This window comes from Notothenia rossii (assembly GCF_949606895.1).
Source record: "Notothenia rossii genome assembly, chromosome: 7".
In the NCBI taxonomy this organism is placed as follows: domain Eukaryota; kingdom Metazoa; phylum Chordata; class Actinopteri; order Perciformes; family Nototheniidae; genus Notothenia; species Notothenia rossii.
The window spans coordinates 65692164-65719449 of record NC_136905.1 but is presented as its reverse complement, the minus strand read 5'-3'; the positions used below and the strand labels follow the sequence as shown (position 1 = coordinate 65719449).

The 27286-nt window shown below is 39.6% G+C and overlaps 4 protein-coding genes across 6 annotated transcripts in view; 2 read left to right on the top strand and 2 right to left on the bottom strand.

Moving 5' to 3' along the window:
- Positions 1-2221, bottom strand: part of LOC307047451 (connector enhancer of kinase suppressor of ras 3-like) — a 48080-nt gene extending 45859 nt beyond the window's left edge. For both annotated transcript variants that reach the window (XM_079694430.1, XM_079694431.1), the window contains exon 1: positions 1952-2221. In XM_079694430.1, the coding sequence (XP_079550556.1) occupies positions 1952-2003 (52 nt within the window). In that variant the 5' untranslated portion in view covers positions 2004-2221. The remainder of the gene's footprint in view (positions 1-1951) is intronic.
- Positions 2222-4475: 2254 nt separating this feature from the next.
- On the bottom strand, positions 4476-14115 carry qpct (glutaminyl-peptide cyclotransferase). The gene is made up of 7 exons (XM_079694435.1): positions 13915-14115; positions 11107-11253; positions 9860-10141; positions 7644-7811; positions 6371-6470; positions 5643-5759; positions 4476-5559 (listed from the first exon to the last, which is right to left on the bottom strand). Exons 1-7 carry the CDS (start codon positions 14080-14082, stop codon positions 5378-5380), a joined length of 1164 nt encoding a protein of 387 aa, XP_079550561.1. The 5' UTR covers positions 14083-14115; the 3' UTR covers positions 4476-5377.
- Positions 14116-14602: 487 nt separating this feature from the next.
- On the top strand, positions 14603-21631 carry mocs3 (molybdenum cofactor synthesis 3). The gene is made up of 13 exons (XM_079694443.1): positions 14603-14848; positions 15893-16025; positions 16107-16199; positions 16889-17009; positions 17734-17808; positions 17986-18103; positions 18403-18511; positions 18619-18681; positions 19155-19318; positions 19475-19522; positions 20096-20192; positions 20277-20384; positions 21430-21631. The coding sequence occupies exons 1-13, from the start codon at positions 14756-14758 to the stop codon at positions 21585-21587; spliced, it is 1380 nt and encodes a 459-aa protein (XP_079550569.1). The 5' UTR covers positions 14603-14755; the 3' UTR covers positions 21588-21631.
- Positions 21632-22113: 482 nt separating this feature from the next.
- The window catches only part of prkd3 (protein kinase D3), a 39172-nt gene continuing 33999 nt past the window's right edge, over positions 22114-27286 (top strand). For both annotated transcript variants that reach the window (XM_079694433.1, XM_079694432.1), the window contains exons 1-2: positions 22114-22614; positions 23447-24107. In XM_079694433.1, coding sequence (XP_079550559.1) covers positions 23808-24107 — 300 coding nt within the window. In that variant the 5' untranslated portion in view covers positions 22114-22614; positions 23447-23807. The remainder of the gene's footprint in view (positions 22615-23446; positions 24108-27286) is intronic.

The following is a 27286-nucleotide window of genomic DNA, read 5'->3' as shown; positions in this document are numbered from 1 at the left end:
ACTTCTTTCACGCAGGCGCAACAACCTAGCAACACCCGTTTTTTTTGCAATTGCTGTGAACAGGTCATGACCGTGCTCTCGACATGGGTTTTACTTTGGTGTGATGCTGTGTGTCTTTGGTATAAAAGGATTACAAAGTTGTTTTCTTCAGGTAAACAACACCAGTGGTAACATGCCATACGGTGGCTGCGTGCAGTGGTCACTGATGACAACAAAAAAAGGGCTTTTTAGCTTGTAATGTTAGATGGCGCTCAAGATATTAGTCCTAAAAACATTCTTAAGACTAGACTGACCCTAAAGCTATAAGACCGATTAGTCATCAATGGAGTGATTTAACAGTTGACAACAAGCAGCTCTTTATTTTAGATTTTCAGCTTTATTTGTTTTGTGGCCGTCGTTGCTTAAAGGCAGATTGAATTTCTTGCAAAGTAACTGCAGTCTACACCCACTGACACTGCCTCTAACCAAAGCAAAGTGCCATTTAGCCTTGATTGACCACAATGTGAAAAGTCATATTTCAGTCATGACTTTGCAAGGCTGAATCATCTGCTCTGTTGACTTTCGAGCGCACCATGTTTTCAAATGGGCTGCATGAAATACCCCCAAGAATGTTCTGCTGTCATTTTAGTTAGTTCACTTCCAGCGTGTTTTTTCGATTCGTAAATCCACTGGTCAAGACCTACAGAGACAACTGCTGAGTCAGATGTGCAGAAGACTGACAGCAATGGGGCCCTGTGTAGACAACTAATCCCCCATCCATGCGTGCCATGGCTGGGCTGTTTTCACTGGACACACTGACAATAACCTCTCCACAATCCCCTTTAGCTCCCAACTATAGATCAGCACTGGCAGGGCTGCCAATCAGCAGAGACTGTGCTATACAACACCACCATAACCCCAAACAACAACAAAAGACTTATTATGAGATTAAAAAGGAAGTCCTCTATGTTTTGTTTTAGGAAGTTTCTCAATACAATGACAGTACAGCAGAGGGCTTATACGGCCATATAAACAGCCCATTACTCTTTTTGCCATTTAGTATACACACACTTCAGCTTTTATGTATTTGGAGCAATAGCACTCTCTCTATTTCCACTTCACATACCACTGGGTGTCCCTCACCAGACATGGCTAGGCTGTGACAGAACACTGGTTCAAATAGTTCTGATGTCATGACCACAGCAGGCATTCCTCTCAGCACCTGAAACAGGTAGTGTTGTTATAATGTCACAGCCTCCAAAGTACTTAAGCAGATTGTCCCTAAAAGGTGTGTTTAATTCAAATCATTTGACTTCTTTAGAGGGAGCAAGATTGCAACATAAAGGGAAGATGAGTACTTGTCACACATAACATTTGATTGAATTAAGTTCAATGAGTGAGTAAGGCGGGCTATGACTGTGTTCATTGTCATTCTTTACTAGTTAAGTTACACAACAATACTTGTTTTACATTAGAGACCCTGAGGCAAAAACAATGACAGACAAGAGTTTCTGTGGTTAAGTGTTACTGACTTCAGGAATTTCACATTAAAAAGTTTGGGGAAAAAAGGTTAGGCTATGTTACTTAAAAAAACATGTATTTTCTTCAAAAGTGTTGGAGTAAATTGCTTGTTGCTTTGAGCAAACAGGTGACACAAACACAACATTGAAACGCTACAATGAGCAGTAATATGAACTTATGAAGAGGGTTTGAACAGCTACCATAAGCGAAATGGATCAATTTACTTAATCTTAAGTGAGAGTTAAACAAAGTGCAGTCCCATTGTTAAGCGCTTCGGTTGAGGTATGTGGTGACACAAGAGCAGTTTCTACGAAACTAGCTCGAGATAACAGAAGAGCGACTCAAAGTTTAGAAAGAGAAGCTTTAGAAGAGCAGTAAATACGTAAATGAGCTTTTTTTCTGTCAAAAACATGCTAATAAACGTAACATACAAAGTGTTCCCCGGACTTACCTCTCATCCATTCGAAAACTTGCTTTGGCGTCCACTTCGTTATCGGCTCCATGGCGACTTTAACAGCTATTACAGCGACAGAAATGTCCCAAAGTTTGGCGAAGAGGTTTGACAATTTAAACAGAAAATAAATTGCTGTCACATTCTCCTCAACAGGTCTGCGCCGCTCCTCTGTTTGTGTTCAATGAACATCAACTCTCAGTACACGCGTGAATGAGCGGAGGCTGGTCCACAATCCCCCACAGTTCCTCCGTTGTGGAATCAAGGCTGCATTCATGTACGACTGGGAATACTGGGAAAAATCACAACTTAAATAACAAAACGGCCAAGCACGCCCTAAAGAAAGACAATGTTCTCAGCCACATACACACTGGAAGAATATCATAGTTTATATTGCCTTCATTGTACTCATATTTTATTTAAGTAATCATTGATATTAATGAAAGTTCCTCATGTGTGCATGTTTATCGAAACTAATTATGATGATGCATTTCCCTCTTTTTGATAAAAGCAAGCTTTTACTGCTTTACGTTGCGACAGCTAATTGTATACTCATTTATTAACAAAACTAATTGAACATACAACAATAATATACACTTTTTGTCAACAGTTTACCATTTTAGGACATGGATGCCGGAGATTACGGAGGGGAATTGAATGCAGCGTGTGATGTTTGTAGTTTCTGGGTGTTCACCGCCCTCATTTGAAACTGAAGGCATGTACATAATGATGCCCAATTTATATTTTGTTGCTCCTGGATGAACAAAAAAAGTTTTAGAAACACAGATTATGTGAGTCTGTCAACATAATTTAAATAGATTGAATGTAAGTGCTTAATTTTGTACAACGTGCATCAATCATCTTATCTCTGAATTCATGAGTTAGAGCACGCTGATAATGGCTCATTTATATGAAAAACTAATTAGGGTATTTTTACTGTTTTTATCAATCATGTTTGCAGTCTCCATCTTATATACATGTATCCATCCCATGCCTATTTCAACTTCAGAAGTATGAAGAACTTTTATTTTTCAATGAACAAAATGTGACTCACTGCTGCCCTCTGTTGGTAACTTAATTATTTGCAAGTCACACAATCTCATTTAATTGTTAAAGGTTCCATTTCATGGCCATTTCTACTGATCATAATTCCATTGTTGAGGTATACTAGAATAGATTTATATTGTGCAATGTTCCAAACTCACATTGGTTTCTCATAAAGCATCTCTGTATAGTATATTCACTCTCTGTCTTAAATGGCTTGTTGGAGCTCAGCCAGAGTTGAATCTTTATGGTTTATTGCACTAGTAAGTTGCTTTGGATAATTATTATTATGATTGATTATAAAGCAATAAAAAACCTTTTGGATTGTGCTTCTCTCCTGTCAATGACAATAGGTTATGTGCATGGTAAAGAGTGCATACATTTCCAAATATCCAAACGCTTATTCTAAATAAGCTAAACTCCAGCCTGTTTTGGCCCTGTACCTTCTGAAGAGGCTTTGAAAAAGATGGCAGTTTTAATATTATGGTATGTAACATTAAGTAACCTTTCCTGACTTGTTCTTATAACAATCTGAAAACACCTTGCATGGGAGAGTCCCGGCCCTCCCTATCACTCCATTGCGATACAGCTGGAAGCGTCTCTGCACTGTAATCATCTGCAGATTAAAGCTCGGCTGCTGTCAAACCTTGGCATGGTTTTTTGTCTGGGATAAATATATTGGAAACCCAATACAGTGATATAAGACAATTAAGTTTTCCCTGTTCCAGCATGCTGACTGAGACGAGACATATTTTGTGTCCTTTCTTTACATGAAAGTTCATTAAAGATTAAAACCTAACCGAGTAATATAGGTGTTGACTGACAGGTATAATGCCCTAGGTAGGCTTTGAATAGAAAACTTGACAAGAAGTGTGTGAGTGAGTGATCATGGTTAGCAAAGTATAAGACAAAAAAGAAGCAAAGATATCTCTGTAAAGCATGTCAAGTTGCTGAAGTTTTACCATTGTTTACATTCAGAGTTTGTAGGTGATTAATGCCCCTTGAGTAACTTTTTATCTTCTTTAAGTCAAGATAAACAGTGTGTTTGTGTAGATTGTTGCCAGGCTTCCCAAACGTCTCTGACTGCAGCAAATGGGAGAGTCTGATCCACGCTCTGTTCTCATGGGAGTGGGCTCCATTAAACAGGATCAGGGTGGTGTGGAATTCAGGGGAGGTCCTCCCTGATAGGATTAAAGGAATCATGGGATTGTTGTGGAGGTGAGACGGAGGGATGGAAAGTGTGCTTTGGTCTGTGGAGGAGGCCCAAGCTTTAAAGCTGAGAGAGGGGGGAAGACTTGAGCGCTGTATTGGTTACACTATCATTGTTGTTCTAGGATTGTATTACAAAAAAAGTCAGCACTTCCGCACACAAAAGGTCACGTTAGATAATCACAATGACCAACTTCTTCTTTCAAAGCTCCCAAAACACTCAAAGTAAAACAAAGACTCGCAAAGATAAGCAAACTCTTCATGGCCTCGCTTGTATCCTGAATCAACATTTATTTCAGCATCAAAATACAGGAAGTCCAGGTTTGGCACTGTATATTATTCTGGGATCTACATTAGGATCAGGCTAATAATATCATATAAACAACGGCAGGAGAAACACCGGTACAGGAAGTATTCCACTTTGCTATCTAAGATGACAGGATATGAAGGGCTAAAGATGTTGTTAGATAATATAAAGCCACTTCCTGCCCCTGACAGCTTCAGTCTGAACAGTTTTACTGTAGGAGAGGAAATGTCACCTTCTGTGTGTGTCACCATATTGTTTAAATGTAGCTCACAACATCACAGATCAGAGATTATAGATGGTATTACATGACTAGAAAAAGACAGCTACTCTGGACTTACATGTGGCCTTTAAAAAAAAAAGGGTGTCAAAGCATTTGAACCGTTCACATTATTGTTTTCTTTTATTTCCTCTACACTGCTCTTATTCTTTCTCTTTGAGGCACACGATCCAGACATTAGCATTGACACCAAGATGCCTCATCACAGTGTAAAGGAGGGCGCTGATATAAAGAGAGCAGTGTAGTAAAAGGAAACACACAAAAGATCCTGTGTACTGATGTTGTTGCTGGGGACTTAAGGGAAGATGAAACGTCAGGTTCTTGAAGTCTTATTTTGGAAGAAAGTAAGTTTCACATACCCCGAAATAGGTTCGTACCAAGAAATGAAAATATGTGCATGTAGATCTCTAAACATATTCTCTATGCTTTTTATAGCTGGCAGCCATCTGATGAGTTGAGTTTCAACGTCGAAATTACAAGATCAAGAAGAGATACATATTGTTGCTGTTCAAACAACATTAAATACAGTCTGTAGAATAACAGATTTTACTACAGTGAAACGTCAAAGGTGTAATGCTGTTTTTTCTTTTTAGGGGACATTCTGTGGGTTTGAAGGGACGGCGGGTCTGGCGTTGAGGTACTCCAGAACAAACACCTGGATGATCTTGTTGAGGTTCTGAATGGTGGCGCGATCCAGGTTCTGCTCGTTGTCGTCAAACGTGTGCCAGACAGACGGGAAAGGGGAGGGGATCAGATGGAGGACGCGCACACCTGAGAGAAAAGCATGGGATGAGGACAGAGAAATACAATATGTCATCATTGTTGCTGTATTTGTGTTACTTTGTTGGGTTTACCTCTGTTTAGGAATGGTATATGATCATCTTGAACGTGACCAACCGGTATATTGGGCCAGAAATATTGCACGCTGTCAGGATGATCCACAAGCTGGTTCATGGAGTGTAAACGCTTTTCTGAGAATATAAGAGGGAAGACAAAGAGTGAGTTCGTTCAGATTTAAGAAAAATAAAACATGCTAAGGTATAATTTCTTAATTGTGTCAAAAAATTATTGAATAGTTTGCTTTGCTTGATTTTGTGTTTATGGTTTTTTAATTGTCAACTCAAGCTACTTTTGTTTTCCTTTCTTACACATTGCATAACTGTAACCACATTTTGATGGATTAAATGTTTGTAAACATTAAATTCTGATTAATAACATAATTGTTTTTAAAGGAAACCGGATCCATTCAAAACAAAGGAAAAACCAAGGACAAAAATCTATCTTGCTAAAAATGAGTGAGGAAATAGGATTTTAATCCTCTATAAGTTCTTTAGGCTGAAAATAAATACTATATCCACTATATGCAAAATCTAAACAGTGCAATCACAACAACACAAGAGCTTCAATGTGACAAATGCACAATCATTTGACAGTTGCCACATTTGCCCTTAAGCGATGATGATGGTCTGAATATGACTGACTTATTAATGACTTAAAGTGACTCCTGTTTGTGGCACACCTTCACCATAGAAAACAGTTCTTCACAGTGTGTACAATAGTAGGAAGACTTTGGATTATTCACCGATGCTCTGCAGCCTAGACAGCCAGTGTGATGTGCTGGGGAACTCGTTGCCAAAGCTCGGGCTCGGCCCCCCGATCAGGTCCAACAACACCAACAGATCCTGGAGGAGAAGAAACAAGGTCTGGTGATCTCTCATGAGAAACTCTATAAATCCTGAAGAAAAGTTATAGTAAAAGCATAAGAAGCCAGTTCCCATCACACCTCAGAGACCCTGCTTTGACATCACTCCTCAATGTTCAAACACACACACACACACACACACACACACACACACACACACACACACACACACACACACACACACACACACACACACACACACACACACACACACACACACACACACACACACACACACACACACACACACACACACACACACACACACACACACACACACACACACACACACACACACACACGTTTCTTTAAGAGACTGTCTGCTTTATCTCCACAGGAATGTCTATATTTGTAGATAGTCGCTCCATGGTTACAATTCAGAAACATTTACCAATTAACTTGACATTTTCTTATCATATACTGTGTAATACATGATGTTTAATATCAAGACACCCAAGCCCTCCCAGATGATAAAATGACCAGCTTTGTGATCTGACATTCCTTGGTAATACAAAACAATTTAAGACATGCACCCGCCTTGTTAGGAATTTTTCTCTCTACAAGATCAGTGCTTAGCAGGTTGCGCTTGAAGTGATGTGGGCTAACAGAAGTGCGTTTTTCAGTGTGATTATAATCATTTAAAGGTCAACTATTATGCAAAATCCAGTTTTTCCTTTCTTTTAAACATAAACACGTGTCCCCTCTGTGTAAAGAGATCCTTTAAAAGATTCGCTCTCTTTTTGTCCTGATCCATTTATATAAAAACCTGTCTGAAAATTAGCTGATCCGATTTTGGCCACTTTGTGATGTCATGATAACAACAACCAAGATAACCCCCCCCACACACACACACACACCTTATCACCTGAATCTCCTCCTAGAGCACCATTGTGTTTTTTTTTAACCAAATATCTTGCAGAGGGGCGTGGGGAGTGGCTCCTTATTTTCATCTAAAGTAACAGACCCAGAATCAGCACTTTTGGGGCTGAAACAGAGGGGATTATGGGATGCTACAATGGGTGATCTGTTTGGTATTTGAAGACAAACACTTCAGAGACATGTTTTGTATATATCTGAGAATTATATTATAATGATGAAAAAAGAGTAGGGACCTTTAAGGTGGTTTAGGCAGAAAAAAAGAACTGTGTTGTACCATGCCGTGTAGCTGGTTGGTGTCCGTGGCTCCTGCAGGGTGGGGGGTGGCCTCCATCTTCTGTGCCAGGTGCCGGGAGCCATAAAGGGAGTCTGTGGGGGTCCACTGGAAAAGAGCCTCTTCGCCATCAAAGAAGAGCAACTGCAGGGTGAGGTCAGCACTAGAGCTCTGCATGGGGGGTAAACAGAGGACAGTCAAGGCATTGACTTCAATGCAGACCTTCCTGCAGCAGTCAGACTCTACAACCCCCACGGCCCCTGGAAAACCCCTGGTAGACCCCCCAAAAATAGAGACTCCTGCAATCCTGTACAATAAACCTGCGATGTGCAATATAAACACTATCTGCCATTTGTACGCTATAATCACTTTAAAGTAGAACATACTTATTTTTTATAAATGTCCCAACTTATATTCTTTTATGTCACAATACTTCAATGCCATCTATGCCACTTAGTTTACCAAAATGACTGTTATACATTTTTCGCCATGGTTATGTAATTATTTGTCTTTATTCATTATTAATGTGTGCATTACTTTCTTTATTATTTACAGTAATATCAGATTTTTACCTACGAAAATGACGGAAATGACTAATAAAGGATTTCTCATTTCTGAGTCAGAATGTTGCTGCCCCCTAGTGGTTTTGAGATGACAGTGAGGTTTTTTGTTTAGTGTGAAATTAGGGCTGTGTAAAGGTATCAGATTTTGACTTCCCAATTATTGTGGCTAAAATGACTCACAAAGAGAGTTCACTGATTTATTGTGAATTTATGGGGGATTTAGAGATTATTCTCTATATTCTAACAACCCTCAGTTTTTGTTGCACCGCAAATATATGCTTCTGCTAGTTTTCATGTAATGCTGGCCACTACTCCCTGCTTTGAATCCCATCTTTATTATTTGTCTTTTAATTTAGTATAAAAGTTGCCCTTCTGTTTTTATTATTGTCATTTTGTCTTTTATATCAATCTTTGTGCAGTGTTTATATTTGTTATTTCACAGTTGCACATAACTTTAGTCGATGTTTTGTTAAAGTCCTCTTTATAAATGAATTTGTATTGGATTGGAAGTTAACATCCTCCTCTGTGTCGTTTATCAGCTATGGTATTGATTGTGTGTCCGCCTCCATGGCTTGTATTGTATTTGCATTCAGTTGCTATTCCCCCAACGACCTTTGTGACAGGCTGAGTCTGATAAACACGTCCCTGGCTGATCTCTCTCTGTCAGACCTCACTGAGCTGCAGACAGGCCTCTGAGCTGCAGCGAGGAGCGCGCTGCATGAATACTAAGTGTTATGATCCACTTGTTTGTGGAGCAATTATATATAGATTTTTGTTTTAATTCAAACAAAGCATTTTTTTTTCTTTTGTAATTTTTTTTAAAAATTCATAAAGGTTCATGGCAATCTACTTTGACCGTTCTTTACAAATTAATTATATTAACAAAAAACTAAATGAAATGGATAATGTATATAATTGTATGTGTCTATCTGCATCTTCATTTTTTGTGACTGAATAACTTCACAAATCAACCATCAATTGTACCTTTTAGTATAAACTTTCTTCTGGCTCTGCTTTAACACGTGAATTTTAACTGATATTCATACTTCTATACATTTTTCACAACCTTTTTACATCTGTATATATTTCACATATATTTTATGTCTCTGTATAGACATAATCATTCCTGATAACATTTAGTTATTCATTTTTAAATTACTGTACATGTCTGCCACAAACGACTTATTTTTTGTATATCTTTTAAATTCTTTATTATAGCTATCCCTTTAGACTTCTGCCCTATTTCATGAATTAGATCAACATAGATTTTGATTTAATTAAATATTCAATGCACATTATTTGTGCATGATCGAAGCCTTTCTTTGCCAACAAATTTGCACATTAAATGAATAATTGTAACTTAACTTGAATTGTTTCTCATATTTGGGTGACATGAACACACCTATAGTGATGATCACCTAGTTCCTGTAACCGTCTGCAACATGTTTGGTCTTGTTTTCCCCAGAGATTACTGTCATTGGTGATGTTGTTGTATGACTTGCCTGTGATTCATGACCACAACTCAAGTCAGCACTGGTCACCATCACAAAAACAAATTCACACTTCCAAATAGGGTAGTATGAGTGTCATTTAAAAGCGGGGATTTACTCATCTACACAGGCTCAGAGATAGACCAGTAATGTATTGAACACCCACCTTCTGAGCTTTCAGTTCCTCATCCAGGGCTCGGGCCAGCTCCAGCATCATGGCGCAGGGAACAGCAGAGTCCGTGGCTCCCTGGAACTCCCTGCCGTGCCACTGTGGGGGGTAGTACTTGGAGTCGTAGTGGCAGGCCAGGACCAGCTGGCGGGTGGCTGATGAGTTGAGGGTGGCCACTAGGTTAGTGAACGGCAGGGGGCCGTAGGGGGTTTGTGACATGAACTTATCCTCCGTCACCTCCCAGCCCGCCCCCAGGCCAGCCAGGACGGTTTTGATATGCTGTGAACACATGCAAAGATGACACATAATAAGTTGATTTACGTCTATGGTCATTAAACTTGTTTAAACACAAATTAGTCTGCTTTACACCTGTTAGTTTCTTAATTCTTCAGGAATGAAGCACACTTTTATAATAACTTCCTTAATTGGCTGTATTTCCTATGATAAATATTGAGGCCTAATAAATATGCTTATATGAATAAAGTTCCTGGATGTTGCCAAATAAATTGGGTTTTAAATGAGGTTATGGTATCTTTTTTCATATTGTTTATTCAATTTTTGACAAATATGTGTATGTATGTTTAATGCCGGGTAGTAGGGAAGTTACATATCTCTTTTTCAGCGTATCTCAGATTAAAATTAATTCTATTATAATATTATTATTTTGTTACAGGCCTGAGCTTGATGAAATAGTAAACAAATGGACATCAACAGGGATTGTATTGATGCCTTCAGATTCATAAATACACACATTAATCATAAGATGAATGTGTGATTTTACACACTGTTCCTCACGCACTATTCTTAATATGAAAATAATAAGCCTTCCAGTCAGTGGTGCCACTCCCTCCTTGAATTAAGCCACTAAGATAATTGGGTAAGTGATTTATCAGTGCCATAAATGTATGAAGCTGTCTCATTTCCTTTTAATTTGGCACCAAGTCTTTCTGTGGGAAGTACTCTAGAGACTTCTTAATACAGTGGGATGGGATTTGCCTTGGTTCCAATTAAATAACTTGCATTTGCTTTAAAAAAAAGTTACTTAGATCTTTGAGCGTATAAGCCTCCTATGGATGACAGTCTAAAAAGAAAAACAGGGTCTTAACAGATATTATATTTTAGAATTGTACCCAACTGCTTTGCTACACCTGACCAGTACTTAATAGAACAGTCCCAATCATTTCCAGCAGATACTTTACAGTGTTCTATATTGTAGTTATAAGAGTTTCTGTCAAATAACTCACCTCCTGCACGGCCGTGCTGCCTGCAGAGCCGGGGTACCTGGTGACCAGCAGCGGCCTCAGGTCCCTCTGCCACATCTGCTCCAGGTCAGTGTGAGACACAGCCGTGCTGATCTCAGCTCGTGTTAGAGTGAGGGCTCGGTGATGGAGCTGGACAGAGCCAGAGGAACAAGACAAACAAGAAAAGACAACACAAAATGGATGAAAAACAGCATCGTGCTCTATTGTAGGATGAAATTAAGTGTGTTCACAAAGACTATTGCGAGGTAATCATATCAGCTAAACATCAGTGATGTGATCGGATCCCTGTGATCTACTGTTAAGCATTGCAGTGTTGCAAACAGAGTGTGAAACAAAGCAAATTACAAAGCAATATTCACCTCCACCAAACAGTTTGTCTGTGTGATTATTAGAAGGATTAAAGGCAAGCTATTGGCCCAATGCCGAATTTGGGGAGAGGAACCAAAAAAAAAATTCAGAAAATGATATTTACTTAAAAAAATTGCAAGATAGGGCTTGGCTTGAGACTATCCTTCTCGTTACTCCTACTTACCGTTCGTGTCTATTATGACACACTTTCAGATCAACTACTTCTTAGTATATGATTTGGGAACATTTTCTATGATGCTTTACTATTGAGCAACATGATGATACACATCCTGCAGAACAACTGTGTGTCACAACACTTTCATATCAATGGAAACCACCTACTGGGTCTGTCAAAAGTGGATTTTTGATTGTCCAGTTAATAAGTTACTGCAGGAGAAAATTTACCACAAGAGGGACTTTTTACTGTCAGCTACTGTCATATCACATACATGGTAATGTATTAAAAAGGATACCCACACACATCTTTGTAGAGAGGCAGGGTCCAATTAGACCAGTGTGAATAAACACTGATTGGATCTTTTCACATTCACACAAAGGCTATAGTAAAAAAAAAGGCCTCTCAGAAAAAGAGACAGGAAAGTGAAGGGTGCTTGCATGCTCTCCTGTGCCCTAAGACATGATTATAAAAGGAAAAGCAAATACACCATTTTGTTTAGTCAAAGGAGCATAATGTGGATTTGCAGGTTTCGAGCTGTCAATTCAATGCTTGCTAAATTACAGCCATAAGGTTAAAAAAACACATTGATTCTTCGATCCCCATGGCTCTTTTTCATTTGGTCTCAAAGTTCACCTGCTGGTTGTCCTGGTAACTAACTGAACAGAGAGGAACGACAGAGAGCAAGAGGGAAAGAGCTGATGGTGGATATCCGAGTTAAGCCTGTTTGTGTGTTCTCAAAGGTTCTCAATGGGATATACGGGGGTTATAGAATCCATACTGACAATTATTTGACTGATCAATTATTCTGTTGATTTAGGACTGGGCAATATATCGATATCGTTATACGAGTGCATATATTATCTCTTACATTTTGAATATTGTAAATGTTTATTTTCCTGGTTTTAAAGGCTGCATTACAGTAAGGAAATGTAATTTTCTGAATTTACCAGACATTTGGCTTTACTTTTATTGACCTGTACCCACTTAGTCCATAAATACACATTACTGTAATTAAAGTGATCAACATTTCCAAAATGTCAACACTACAATATTGTCACAAATCTATATTGTGGCACTTGTTCCGTAATGCTGTCATATTTGATTTTATTCATATTACCCTGCCCTTTGTTGACTGTTTAATTGTTCAATCGTTTAGTCTTTAAGATGTTAAATAGTTTAAAATCAGATCACATACACCCAGAGCCCATGGAGACATCTTTTCTCTATTGCTTGTTTTTTTATGACCAACATTCCAAAACCCAAACAACACAAAGACATGACATGAAACCAGCACATTTGTGTCATTTTTGCTTCATTAAGTCTTGAGATTTATATGAGAAATCACAGTGGGGATTCTTTACCGTACTAAAATAGTGTCACTTTACTGTCTGATGAACACATTCCTTAACATGAGCATTCACGTATGAAACCTGAGTTGGGCCCGCACTAACTGGCTGTAATTACAGAGTGACATACAGTTTCACATGTATAATTATGTGGTTGAACAGAATACAGTCAGTCACAGAGCTAGGGCTCACTGAGTCCAGAGAGGGTTAAAAGGGGGTCCACTTAAGCTCTATAAATACCAAGACCTGCAATTGGAGGATCAATGATGATGACTGTGCTGCCATAGCAACTAGGCATAGAGAAGAGAAGAATAATAACACAAATGAAGAACATGAGGGGCCAGGCATGCCCCTGATGAGAGGTGCTAGAATACAATGAATACATAAATGACGCATATTAACACTGTATGCAAACTTTGCCTTTCTCATAATGAGTATTCTACTGGTAGATTGCCATTTTGAAAGGAGACACAATATATATATATATATATATATATATATATATATATATATGTATGTATGTCCGATATATAATATGTTGCATTGTTGGAGGAGCTTGGAACCTAATAATTTCATTGAATAACTACACTGTAGCTACTGTGCATATGAAAATAAAATCCTTGAATCTTGAATATAAACATAATTGGAGTTAATCATGCAGTTCAGGGTTGTGGTTTATTTGCTGTCAAGTTAGGAAAAAAAAGTAAACAAGATATACTGAGTTAATCCGTAATTGCAATCCTTCATGTAAACTTCATCCAAAGGAGGATACATGACAATACATTCATAAAAATCCTACATGCTTAAAATGTTCACTTTTGTAGACAGTCCGGGTGTTCAAACATACAATTAACACATGACGTCCTGGCAAACATTTTAAGACAACAAAATGGGAAAATAACCTCTTGATTTATATACCTTTTCTTCTGTCCAGGGAATTCCATCGGTGCAGTGGATGAGTATCACCCAGATGGTCACAGTGTAAAATAAACGCATTTTGGAGGGACCGAGGCTTCGCTCAGCCATCGCTGTTGTCGCTCCTCTCCACATTCCTGTCTCTCTCCTCTGTGAAAGCTTACAGATCATGTGAAAAACAGGAGGGAGGACCCGAGGCTCACAACCCACATCGCGTCACTGGAGCTACTGTGTGCGTGTGCGTGTGCGTGCGTGTGTGTGTGCGTGTGTGTGTGTGTGTGTGTGTGTGTGTGTGTGTTTACGATTCATTCACTCACAGTAAACAAGTTCGGTAATGTTATAAATATATTTGTTACCAAATAAAGGTTGTAAGAAAACAATTCAAGACTTCAAGAATTGTGTGGTTGGTAACACTTTGCTGCATCAGAGTTATGGCATGACCTAATTCCTGGTCAGCGTTTTAGATTGATAGTTTAATTCACAAAAACACACCCCAAAACACCAAGTAATAGCCAGCCTGTATTTTTTAAAATAATCGTATAGATAGGCCTACTTATAATGCATCTGTGTGAAGTACGTGTACACCTTAATGCAACATCTATTTTCACAAATATACATTCATAGCATTACAAATGAATTGCTTATTTTAGTGGGAAATCAGCGCTTCATACGTCACCTAACACGTGGCTCGTTGTCACGTGATTAACCCGGAAGTTTGTGCGCGTGTGCTTCATTTGTCAACATGTTTCTCTAACACTGTTGAATAGTGGCACATTTTGAATTATATAATTGTTTTATATATACATATTCATTTTGCAACTGCACGTGTTTTCAAACATAAGCCATGACTGACGAGGTGGGCTGTTTGAATGTACAGCTCGAGGAGAAAGAGAAAGAAATAGTCGCTCTGAAGAATAAACTGGCACATCTAGAAAAGGTACGAACGTCTTACTGAATGCTATTACGTACTGAAGCATGATGTTATGATCTATTCACCTTATTAGTTTATAGCCTTTAGGGTTTATGGCGTATCAATATAGTCCAGAATAACAGCACGTTAGAGCCAATAAGGTAACTCTTAGGTTAAAAGTGAAACTTGATAGACAGCTAACTAACGGGTTATATCTGTATTTAACTACCTTTCTGTCCCCTTAGTAACGTTACTTTTAGGTTTGATAACCCACAGGCATATAGATGTGTCCTACTCTAGAGTAGTTACAATGTTCTGATGATTAGAAGTCACATGACATGTAAACTCTTGAAACAGACCCAAGAGTTTTAAATGAGAAAACTTAATATAGAATATAAGAAGTATTACAATTCAATTTAAAAAAAGGTGGTTCATACTCGTCCAGTATAATAATGTTAGTGTAGTTTTTAAGCTATTAAAAAAAATATGAGACTTTTCAATAAAAACTCATCTAATATGAAAAGGAACAGAGACCCATGCCATTTAAAACACATACAGCAGTGGTGGGAAGTAACCCAGTAAATGTACTCACTTGTGTTTTTTTACTTGTGTACATTTTTTAAGTACTTGATAATGGTTGCATTTCAATGATATGCTACTTTATACCTCTACTCGTCTGGACTAAACAAGCTAACCGTTTATAACTTTTTAAAAACTAGTTCACCTCAGGCAGGGGAAAGGGGAATTATTTAAGTTGTTAAAATAGTGGATATTGCAAAAGAGATAAAGCATATATTAAAAAAGATAAACACATATTAAATTCTGAATGGAATATAAATAAGCATACAATAAGCCACCTAAATCCCTCCATATGAATCAAGCTTTTCCCAAATAGCGCCTTATGTCCAGCATATGGGCTGTAAAGATATGTAAAGAGAGACATATGTAGCTTATTGTATTAAAAAGGCATGCTGTGGTGGGCTGTGATGCCACATGGCTCAAAGCTCCTTTTTAAACTTGTTTCTTATATCTATATGTGTTATCATTCCTCTCTGGTGGGTGTGATATTAGAGCAATGCCTCAGTACTGGAGCTGTATGAACAAGTGACACCCCTTACGCCGCTTAAAGCCAAAGCATCCCTCAGCAATGAGGACATCATGAGGTACAGCAGGCAGCTCCTTCTGCCCGAGCTCGGTGTACAAGGTATGGATTTTAATTCTCATTCTTTCAACTCAGATTCATGACATGACCGGCCACAACAAAGTGAATCTTTATTGTCCACAGGTCAGCTAAACCTATCCAAGACCTCAGTGCTGGTTGTGGGCTGCGGGGGACTGGGCTGCCCCCTGGCTCAGTATCTTGCAGCAGCAGGCATCGGTAGGTATTCATAATGATTAATGCCAAACTAATCAAATCATTAACTCTGAAATACATTTGCTGATGGGTGTGACTAATTGACAAGGGTTTAGGCAGGGTCTTTAATTAGCTATTTGTCCTAGTGGCTGGTAAACTGAATAAGTGTACCTGCTGGGGTGGGATGGTCATACCACCCATTTAAAAAAAAAAAGAAAGAAAATATAAACATATTCTTTATTAGTTTTATCCCACCTTCCCCTTTACATCCACTAGTACTCCAATTTAGATGAACAGTTTCTTTAACAAGGGGTCACTATGTATAAGGTCTCAAATCCCAAAAATGTAACATGAGAATATGAAAAACAAAACGTATAGAAACCAAATCTATAATAACACTGAGAATGTAAATAACACAGGTACACATACCACTCATTTTGATGCTGTCAAATCAAACTTGGCAAAAGGACAAGAGTATGTTAACAGATGTTATTTATTTTTTCTTCTGCGCTCAAATGTATACTTTCCTCAGGTAACATTTTATACACACATTGTCAATGAGAAAGTTTGAGAATAGGCAAAAACTACATATAAAGAAAGTGCCAGTCATGTCTGCTTAAGGCACACTGTGATACATCTTTACCCTGGTTTTGGGGTTTAATCCAGATAGTTTAATTACTTGGGTTTGACAGTTCCTCTCTGTGTCTCTGCAGGGCGCCTGGGCCTGCTGGACTATGACGAGGTGGAGCTCAGCAACCTGCACAGACAGGTGCTTCATGGGGAGGAGAACCAGGACCAGGCAAAGGCTCTGTCTGCTGCTACTGCAGTCAAAAGGTACAAATGGGCTACATTCATACATACATTGGTCCCAAAACAGACTTGAAACATAGAAGTTAGTATTTCGATATTATTAGTACATGTACATAAATATGATAAGTGGTGTGTGTAGTGATTTGTAACCATTTGGTCAAGTGTAATGCTTGCTGGCGCTTTCCAGTCTCACCACAGGTTATATTTGGTTGTGTATTCCTCCCCAGTCTGCAAAAAGTCTGTAAACATGTTATTTTAGAGACAGCTTTTTCTGGGGCCATTTCCTTCACACTGGGCCCACTGTGGTGTGGTCCACACACACACATTGCATAGCCACAACCACACGAGGGCGCTATATATCTGAATAACAGATAGTGCAGGGTTTAAATGCTGTGTCACTTTTTTATGTAAGTTGGTAATTACTGATCACTCGCAGGTACAACTTCTAATACAAGAGTCTTGAGTCATAATGCAGCTTTTGATGATGATTTTTCATAGTTGAGACAAGTAAAGATTAGGAGGGTGGTGGTAGGGCAGGATGTGAGTAAGGTCTCATGTCAGATAAAAAATTAGCATGTTGCAGTTTTGTGGTTTGTTCTTGGTCCTTAATGAAGCACCAAAATTACCCTCATATTTGACAGTGATAGGAATACTCTTCTGATAGTGTTAAAGTAGCTTATCAGGGAGAATCAAACCTGATGTTATAGGAAATTAACTAATATGTCTCAATGTGACTTTATGTCCGCAGATTGAACTCTACAGTAGAGTGTATTCCCTACCACCTGCAGCTCTCGTCGGAGAATGCCTTGCAACTCATTCAACAGTATCCTCAACCTACAACTGTTACAGATATGCTAGTTTATGGAAAAGGAAACAACCATCAACTATATCTGATACAGGTATATGATTGCTTTTACTGCATGACTTCAGATATTCAGTTGGGAAATGTATATACGTGACTAACACATTTGTGATGACACCTTGACCTCGCTGACCTCATATATGACATTGTTGCCGATTGTTCAGACAACGTCCCCACACGGTATCTGGTGAATGACGCCTGTGTGCTCAGTGGCAAGCCTCTGGTGTCAGCCAGTGCTCTGAGAATGGAGGGGCAGGTACAGTAGAAAGGCCACATTCATGTAGCAAGAGTCCATCAGCTACACTACATTATTGTGTGTGTGTGTGTGTGTGTGTGTGTGTGTGTGTGTGTGTGTGTGTGTGTGTGTGTGTGTGTGTGTGTGTGTGTGTGTGTGTGTGTGTGTGTGTGTGTGTGTGTGTGTGTGTGTGTGTGTGTGTGTGTGTGTGTGTGTGTGTGTGTGTGTGTGTGTGTGTGTGTGTGTGTGTGTGTGTGTGTGTGTGTGTGTGTGTGTGTGTGTGTGTGTGTGTGTGTGTGTGTGTGTGTGTGTGTGGGTAGCTGACAGTGTATAACTACCGTGGAGGCCCCTGCTACAGATGTCTGTACCCGGTCCCCCCACCCTCAGAGACGGTGACCAACTGTTCTGACGGAGGGGTGTTAGGAGTGGGTGAGTTTTGTCCCCTTCACTTCCCCAGGAGCCATTAACTCTGCCCAAAGTACAGTGTGTGCAAATGTAAATGATAGTTTTAAGTCAAACTTTCCACTTTTCTTTAGTTCCAGGGATAATGGGCTGCTTCCAAGCTCTGGAAGTCCTCAAGATTGCCTCCGGACAAGGCTGTATCCTTTTCCATTCTGAACTCCCACTCTATATACAGGGCCCTCCTGAGACATGTTGTTGCTTTTCATCTGTTTAGGTTTTGCTTCACAATTTTCTGCCCTGTCATCCGGATGAATCAACAAGGAACTGCTGAAATCTTCTTTTATTCTAGCAAAGTAAGGTATGACAATCATGTTTTGATTAAATATAGCCGAAACACTGCTGACTTTTCATTTGCGATTCCTATGAGAGCTCTATTTGAAGCTGTAAATTCAATTCGAATAAAGACCAACATTAGAGAATATATTCACCCTATCCTGCCCTCTGTCCAGCATTGTGATACCAATCCTAACACCTGGTCCCTATGTGTCACCCAGGGAAGAACTGTATTATTTTCCTGCCTAAATGTTGCTATGGTTTCCATTCACAAATGAAAACATGTTAGCTGATTCTCTGAAAGTCGTGTATCCTTTTCCTTGACCTGTCTGGCCAGCTTCCTGCGGCCAACAGCTGGTTATGTTCGACGCTCAAGATGCCAGATTCAGGTCCATCAAGCTGCGGCCCAAGCAGGCAGGGTGTGCAGTGTGTGGAGAGAACCCCAGTGTGACCCGGCTGCTGGACTATGAGGCATTCTGTGGCTCTGCTGCCACTGATAAGGTGGGCAAAAGAGAAAGGAGCCTAGTATTACTGGGTCCTTTTCACAGTATTTGTTTTGTCTTACAGCAACTTGATTTTCCCATTTAATACACAGTACCTGTCATTATTTTGTAATCATAGGATCTCTCATTGCCCTGATGTTTCCATGTTTTTCAGTGCCGCAAACTCAACCTTCTTTCCAGAGATCAGAGGATCACAGTACAGGTAGGGAATATATCGTCCAGATTCAGAGAGGTTTGGGTATTGCGTGACTCCCTGTATTTAGTGCTGTTTATTCTATGATTACTCACAATTTTCTCAGTTTTCACGTGCATTTACCAAACTGATTACATCTCAGCGCTGACCCAGCCCCAAATGGGAAATGACTTAAAATGTGCCTGTAGATTTTCTATGGGAAAGAATAACACGTTCTATTTGGCAGTGAGAGCAGCCACAGTGGATTGCATCTGTTTTCTGGAGAATCTGTGCTTTCAAACCCGCTGAGTCATTAGTCGCAGAGATTGGGATCATGATTGATTGGGCTGTAATCGAGATTGTGAAAACGAGGCTCCAGTTAGAAAACAGTTTTGTTTCCTGTGATTTAAGAAAAAAGCACTTTAAATGTTCTTATTACTCCAAAAATGCAAATCAAAGCATAATTTCAACATTTGCTGTAATTATGGTTGACCTGTTGTATAGTTTTAAATCAATGTCTTGTCCCAAGAGATAAGGCAGTACTTCTCTCTAATTATTAAGTTTAATAGTTGTGTATTAAGGACTGTTTTAATGTAATTCCAGGATTATAAATCAATAATGGACACTGCAGAGCCCCATCTCTTGTTGGACGTGCGCCCTCTTGTGGAGGTGGATATATGCCACTTACCTACTTCCCTCAGTATCCTTTTTTTTTAGATTGAAGCACCAATTCAATCTCCTATTTACCATTTCTGTGTAATTATTCTCCTTATATTGTTGCCAGACATTCCCCTCTCAAGTTTAGAGTACAGGAAGAGTGAACATATCCAGTTACTGCAGGAGAGAATCAGCCAATTAAAGCAGCAGATGGAAGGTGACTGCAGGCCTCCAGGTAACGTGCCAAACACCCTTTAGGGTCCGTACATGTTGTCTGAAATGAACAGGCACGTAGAGACGCACTCGTGCATATTCACACGCTGCTACTGTGTGGTCTCATACTGCCCGGCCACAGGCTTATTTTGGACAGCTAGTTTATAATGGGGTTGCTAGGTGACACCTTTTTCCAAAACAAGTACGTTCAACCTGAGCATCTGGCTTGCTTTAGAGAAATTAATATTCACAATGTTATTTTCGTGATGTGCTGGTTATTCACTGTGTTGGGCTTTCTTTATCAATGAGCTAAATTTAGCCTCAACACACTGTTGGTTGTTTATTATATGCTCAATCAACTCTATGATTTAAAGTATTTCCCTTTTTCATTAAATGAAACATTTGTATAATTCAAACTTATGTGTGCAGCTTTTGTGCCTTAACGTTTTTGAGTGTTTTCTTTTATTATTTAAAGTAGTAAAGGTTGAACATTTGAAGTAAATTAGTCATATGAATCGGACGTGTATTAAGGGGGCCCTATTATGCCTTTTGCGTTCTGCCCTTTCCTATAGTGTGTTATATAGGTTTTTGTGCATGTAAATGTTCTGCAAAGGCTAAAATCCCAAAGATCCCTCCAGAAGGAGTTTCTCTCCCATGCACTCCACCCCCCTGTCTGAAACTTCCGTAACATAGTGACATCACTATGTCACATTCACACTGCATTGTGACTAGAACACTTGGCTAGCACTCCAACACATTGTAGGTGATAGGCTAAGGGGTGAGACATCTCTTAGTAGTTGACCAATCACAACAGAGCCAGCCAGCTAACTAATCAGAGCAGACTGGGCTCTGGTTTCAGACAGAGGGTGAAAAGAGGTGCAACAACACAGGTAGTATGAGGAAAATAAAGACTTTTGATCAATAAAACATCTAAACATGTCACAGTAGAGGCCCAAAATACAATTATGAACCTCAACATTAGCATAACAGAGCCCCTTTAAGTCTTTAATGTCCATTGGTGTCACCAAACTAACATCTCAGTATTTTCCCTCTCCTGATTCCTACAGTGTATGTAATCTGCAAGATGGGTAACGACTCCCAGAAGGCGGTGCAAGTCATGGAGAAGATGAGTGGATCCGAAGTGGAGAGTATTACAGTGAAAGACATCAGTGGAGGCCTCATGGCTTGGGCGAAGAGAATTGACCCCACATTTCCACAGTACTAATTAATCAACGTAAAAGTCAATAAACTGAATTATGTTTTTCGTCATTGTTGATTTTATTTGTATGAGAACTGAACATCATGCTTACCACTAAATTGACTCTAATGTCATGAATGAATATAATGTTATTAATGTCCTGTACCAAGAAACAATGGAGCAGTTCCTAAAATGTGTTGTGTAATCTACCGTGCAGTTCAGTTCATTCGAAAAGCACAAGCTGGCAGTTAGATAACACGTAAGCATACTTACAAAATCAGGTCCCTCTTCCTGTTTTTCTTTGAAGTAGTAATAGTTAATTAACCTATTACCCAATAAATTAAACCTGCACTGTTCATGCTAGTGTCCTTAAGCAGACACAATAACCTACTTAACATTCCTTTTTTTACAGCACTGCTTCTTTTTTTGTTTATAGCTTAAAGAAAGGTGAAATAAATCCATATTTCTGGGGACATAAAGGACCCCCTTAAAGGGCCTTTGAGGACTCCTGGCTGGACCCCACTTTGGAAATCAGCACTACAAACTGATCCGGGTCGTGTAAAAAAAGGTTTTTTCTTGAAATGCCCAAGTTGAAATAACGGAAAAGAAAGGCACATGCGCAGTGGCTTGAGCTCCATCGGAGGCGCCATTGCTTCACAGGGACTGTAGTTCAAGTTTTCCTCCCCACACATGGAAAGTCAGTTATGCGGAGATAATAAAAAGACTCCAAGCCCCAGCCACGGTGGCCGCTCTTTTTTCGTCAGGCAGGGGGAGTAGACACAGCTGGAAGGATAATAAGATGCGCATGAATTTACAATCTGGAATAAAAGATAAGAGTAACTAAATGGACGGCTCAGTCAGTCTCTGCACGCCTGTGTGTAACACTTATGTCGGTGTGTGTTACATGTGAGCTGCGTCGCTGCGCTTTGGTGTATGACTTCCACAAAGTGCAGAGTTTTAAACTTCAGGCTCCGCTTTCCTCAGTTGATGGAGTTACAAAGTTTCTTCAGTAAGCTCACAATGGAAAGAAAAGCACCCTTCGATGACTGTGAAGGTAACGTATTACTTCAGAGAGATTCAAGACGTCGTTTGATGGCAAACGGGCTTTATGTATGGAGATAGTAGAGCTACAACAAAGTGAATGTGTAGATTCAGCTCTTGTATAACTTGTTTTGCTGGCATTCTCGACTTGGGTTGTGTTCTGCCGCCTATCGAAAGTGGGAGGGGTGCAGATGTTAAGAAGCCTTGCTTCCAGATGTTTGTGGACTTTGAATTATTGTAAACACAGAAATTATACGCTTTATCAACTTTTACATCTCTTTTACGTTACCAATTTACTTTACCAATGTTTGTTGTGCAAGCTCAGGTGCACGTTGTTAAAACACTTCTGTCAGTTTACAAAATTGTCAAAAAAGGTTAATAAACGAGTTAAAACTAATGATGTTATACACACATGTTAAAGCTCCTTTAGCACGGGCCATTTACAATGAAACAATATGAGCTAGCTTAAAGCTAACCCTAGAAATCACCTACCACCAAACAATGCAAGGTAACAGTCTACAACACAAGTTATATTAGTAAAGTAGGCTACAGTAAAATAAAGTACAATTTATTTAAAAAATCATTCTAGCAAAGTTAAATATTAATTTTGTGGTGTGGGTTGGTAGTGAAATCCATTTTCTGATTGTTTTTCTACATTAATTCAACTTAAAAGGGTTTTGCATAGGTAAGAAGGGTAGTTGTTTCATTCATACACTAGGGCTGCTTTACACCAGTCCACTTATACTGTCTCTACCCCTGTATTCAGATAGGTGAATACTTTTTTTAATAATAAAATTAGCACTGTGTGTTTGTTTCTGTGTGTGTGTGTATGTTTGCGGTGACAGGCTTCCTGTGGTCAGAGTGGATTACTGACTTCAGTAAGGAGAAGGAGCGACACTTCTGGATATGAGGCTTGCTGCAGTGACTTTGCTGCAGAAGTCTGCGGACTGTCCACACACGTTTTCTCCCTCACCTGCCCGTCTACTGAACGAGTGTGTGTTGGGTGAGCTCAGGTGGGTGGAGTCGCCTATTAGCCTCTTAATTTATGAAAAGCAATGTCATTTGGTTAAAAAACATAGTGCTGACTCACTCCCACTGATGAGGACCAAAGATTCCCCTTACCAATAGTCGACTGTGCTTTTTTTGGCCAGTCTTTATTAAAACCTCCACTATTCAGCATTCCACGTCACCATTGGAAGAAATCCAATGTCTGCCTCCTCTCCCCCATCTTTACCTCGAGCCTTCCTCCACTCTCTCTATCCGCACCACCCATCCTCCTCGTCCACCTCGTCGTCCACGACAACGCCAAGCTCACCCGGACCTCTCTACACCCGGCTGTCCAACGGCAGTCACAGCGTCCCCAGCCCCACAAACTCCCGCAGCTCCTTCCATGGGGTGTCTTTCCTGCTGCAGATAGGGCTGACCAGAGAGACGGTGAACCTGGAGGCTAGTGACCTGTCGCTGTCCGCTGTTAAAGACCTGGTGTGCTCCATAGTGGACCAGAAGGTAGGCATCTCATTAAAATACACTCGTATATGATTCAAATGTCAGTACGAGACATCAAACATGTTCTCCCTAATGGACTCTTGAAGGGAAAGCTTTTTCAAACTTGAGGACAGTGGACATGATGCATCAACATGTGCTCTGCTGTCTTCTACCATATTCATCTGTTTAGGTTTTGTTTTCCAAAGCAGACATCTGGGCCTCGTGCCCCAAAATGAGTCAAACACCGCAGAAGCATGCACACAACAGCACCGATGCTCCTCCAGTTACAGGACACAGTGTAGTAGCGCCAGTTATTTACATTGTGGTATAGAGTTACTGGACTTACTGTACATGATGCAAGCGCAGGCACACATGCTCGACTGCGCACACATATACAGTGGTTTTGCTGAGGTTGGCCCCTCTTTATTTTCCATGACATTTGAAATGTATTATAATGACATTGGAGTGTAGCCTCAGTAGCTTCAAATACAAAAAGTATACGCTTCATCATTTGCCATCTCATATTTTTTCATGTGTGAAAATATCCAAAGTGCAAATCAACGGCGCCAGCTTTAATTTGCCTGTTCTTCTTACTTTGTACTGACAGAGGTCTGATCACAGTTTGAGTCTGCCCGATTTTTAATGTGCAAAATAAGAATACATTTAAAACATTCCAAATGTTGTTTCTGATATAAAGTGGCTCCATATACAGTATGATACTCAAAAAGAGCAGACCCCTGCAAAGGCCAATGGTGGATTTATAGAACTATTGAATGGACACAGTTGAGACAGCAATATTACGGCTTTAGGGTGTTTATGAGTTTCGTCAAAGAAGTCGTAATGTGGACGTCAAAAAGGAAATTTGTATTTTATTGCTCAAGGCATTTAAAACAAGGTTTCTGCAAAAGTTATTCCGATTAGATTAAAGGGGGACTTCTGTAGTGTGACTATTCCAACACGGATGCAGGTGCCCTATCTCGCTTTTTTTTTTTTTACGAAAATGGAACATCATTCGCCCATCCGCCCCATGATTCACAAAAGTATTTAGACGCATGATAAATCCCCAGCACCACAGATATTGTATACTTTATATGAAGTAGTTTTGTTCATCAGGATAATATGTTAATGGATTATTGCAAGCCCCAAATAGGATCCACAAAGTGTTTCACATAAATATATGGATTAAACTAGTGCCCCATTTTCACAGTAATTGGTACAGTAGAATTCAAAGTAAATCAAATATATAATACATTTTGTATAAGTATTCCTAACATGTACAGTAGATGCTTTAAACGTCTCACTCAGCTTTTGTCTTATTTGACCAATACACGTGTATTTCATAGTTGTGTGGGATTAATGGTGAGCAAAGCCTGTTGGAATAATGAAATGGCTCCTGTGTGCATCCACATGTTACTGTTTGTATAACCTCTCGTGTGTGATGGCGATTACACCCTTTGTGTCAGTAATTATTATCGACTCAACAAAAAAGAGGGCGATTAAGCAAAGCACTTTCATCAGCCACCGGGATGTGAACACTAAGGTCAGTCAGAGCTATATGTATGTTTGTTGAGTTGATGATAATGGAAATAAAAACCAGAATGAGGAACAGACTTGGAAGACAGTGAAGGAGCTATCTGTGTTTGGCCTGTGTCCTTTGCTTCCATGTTGTCTAAGTTGACATTCCTGAGGAGCTGGGTAATGTTGTTGTTCTTTACGAGGTCTGCTGATTCTCACTAGCTAGTTATGAACAGTTCTGGTCCGCAGAGCAGAACATCTCATCATTGCTCTTATTTACATGGATACTGTAACATATTGGCATAGTTGCAATAATCTGTAACAGGAAAAGGGTGGGAAATACAATGCTTTGAAGACAAACCCAGTAAGAGAAAACCAGTGCATTTTAATAGTGAGTGGGTGCTGATAATCTGCCAAGATGAGATCAGGATCACCGTTTGCATATGTGCAATGATATCACTGTGTGTAACGTTATATCACGTGCATTCCATGCGCTCTAATAAAATATGACAGGAAATAATCTAATTTATGGCTAACAGTCATGGGAACTTAAAAAAGCCTATATAAACAATTAAAATGTTACCACTGTACATCCTTTTTACCATAATAAAATCAACATCGTAATTACAAAACATATTCAGCATGCTCATCCTAATATTCTTCTATTAAACACTGCCAAATGCAGTGTACTGCTTCAACTATTCCATGAAATCCAGCCACATGGCTTTGATATCAATGGAAAATATGACTGTAGGCCTTCTGCGCTCTCCAGACCAACCTTGTCTCACTTCTCCTTCTAAAATATGCTTGTCAATGGTGAGCCGTTCTACTGGGTCAACTCATCCTGGCCAACTTTTCCAGCTGAGGATCTCTGACTCTGGCTAAAGCCGTTGACAGTTGTCCCAGGAAGTCTCCAGTCAGCAGAACCTCAGGTGTCTGTCAGCAGAGGCGAGACAGGAAAACACTTTAGTCTTCATGTGGTAATATCTGCACAGAGATAGAGTTTATTCCCCCCTTCGTGCCGCTGTTTCCTCCGCTGACTGAGAGCTGGCCTGTCTCACTAAGTGACTCACCACTCAGCCACGCAACAAACAGGGATGCTTATCCCGACTAAAATCTGTCCATGCAGTGTCAGGATTTCTGCTGTGTTAGCTGTTATGAACTCTTATAGGGGGATTTAGATGCATGTTAACCATGATATTAACCATTTTCCTGCTAATTATCTGGTTATGGGTCACTCTGCCACCAGGACAATAGCAGCACTTCTCACAAAAGCTTTTTCACGGCATACAAGTGTCCATCATTCATGCTGGAAGATGTAGTTCCTCTACTTTGTCCTGTCTCTGCTCTTATTTTTCCCCAATATTTAGACAAACTACATAACCTCCCCTTGTGGACCTCTTGCAGCAGCATAGCTTGATTTATTGCTTGTATAAAGTGTAAATACTTACACAGTATGGATTTATAGTGAAGCTTCAGATTTCACAATAAGCATACAATTTATCCAGCCAGTAATCCCCACAGCAATAACTACAGCATGTTTACATTCTTTATATGACTTTGTAATGCAGAGAGACATTTGACTACACTTAGAAGTGGAATTAAATCAAGGTAACGTGTAACGGCCTGTCCCCTTACTAAAACTGAGTATACTGCCATGCATTCACTGTGTATATACCACTTAC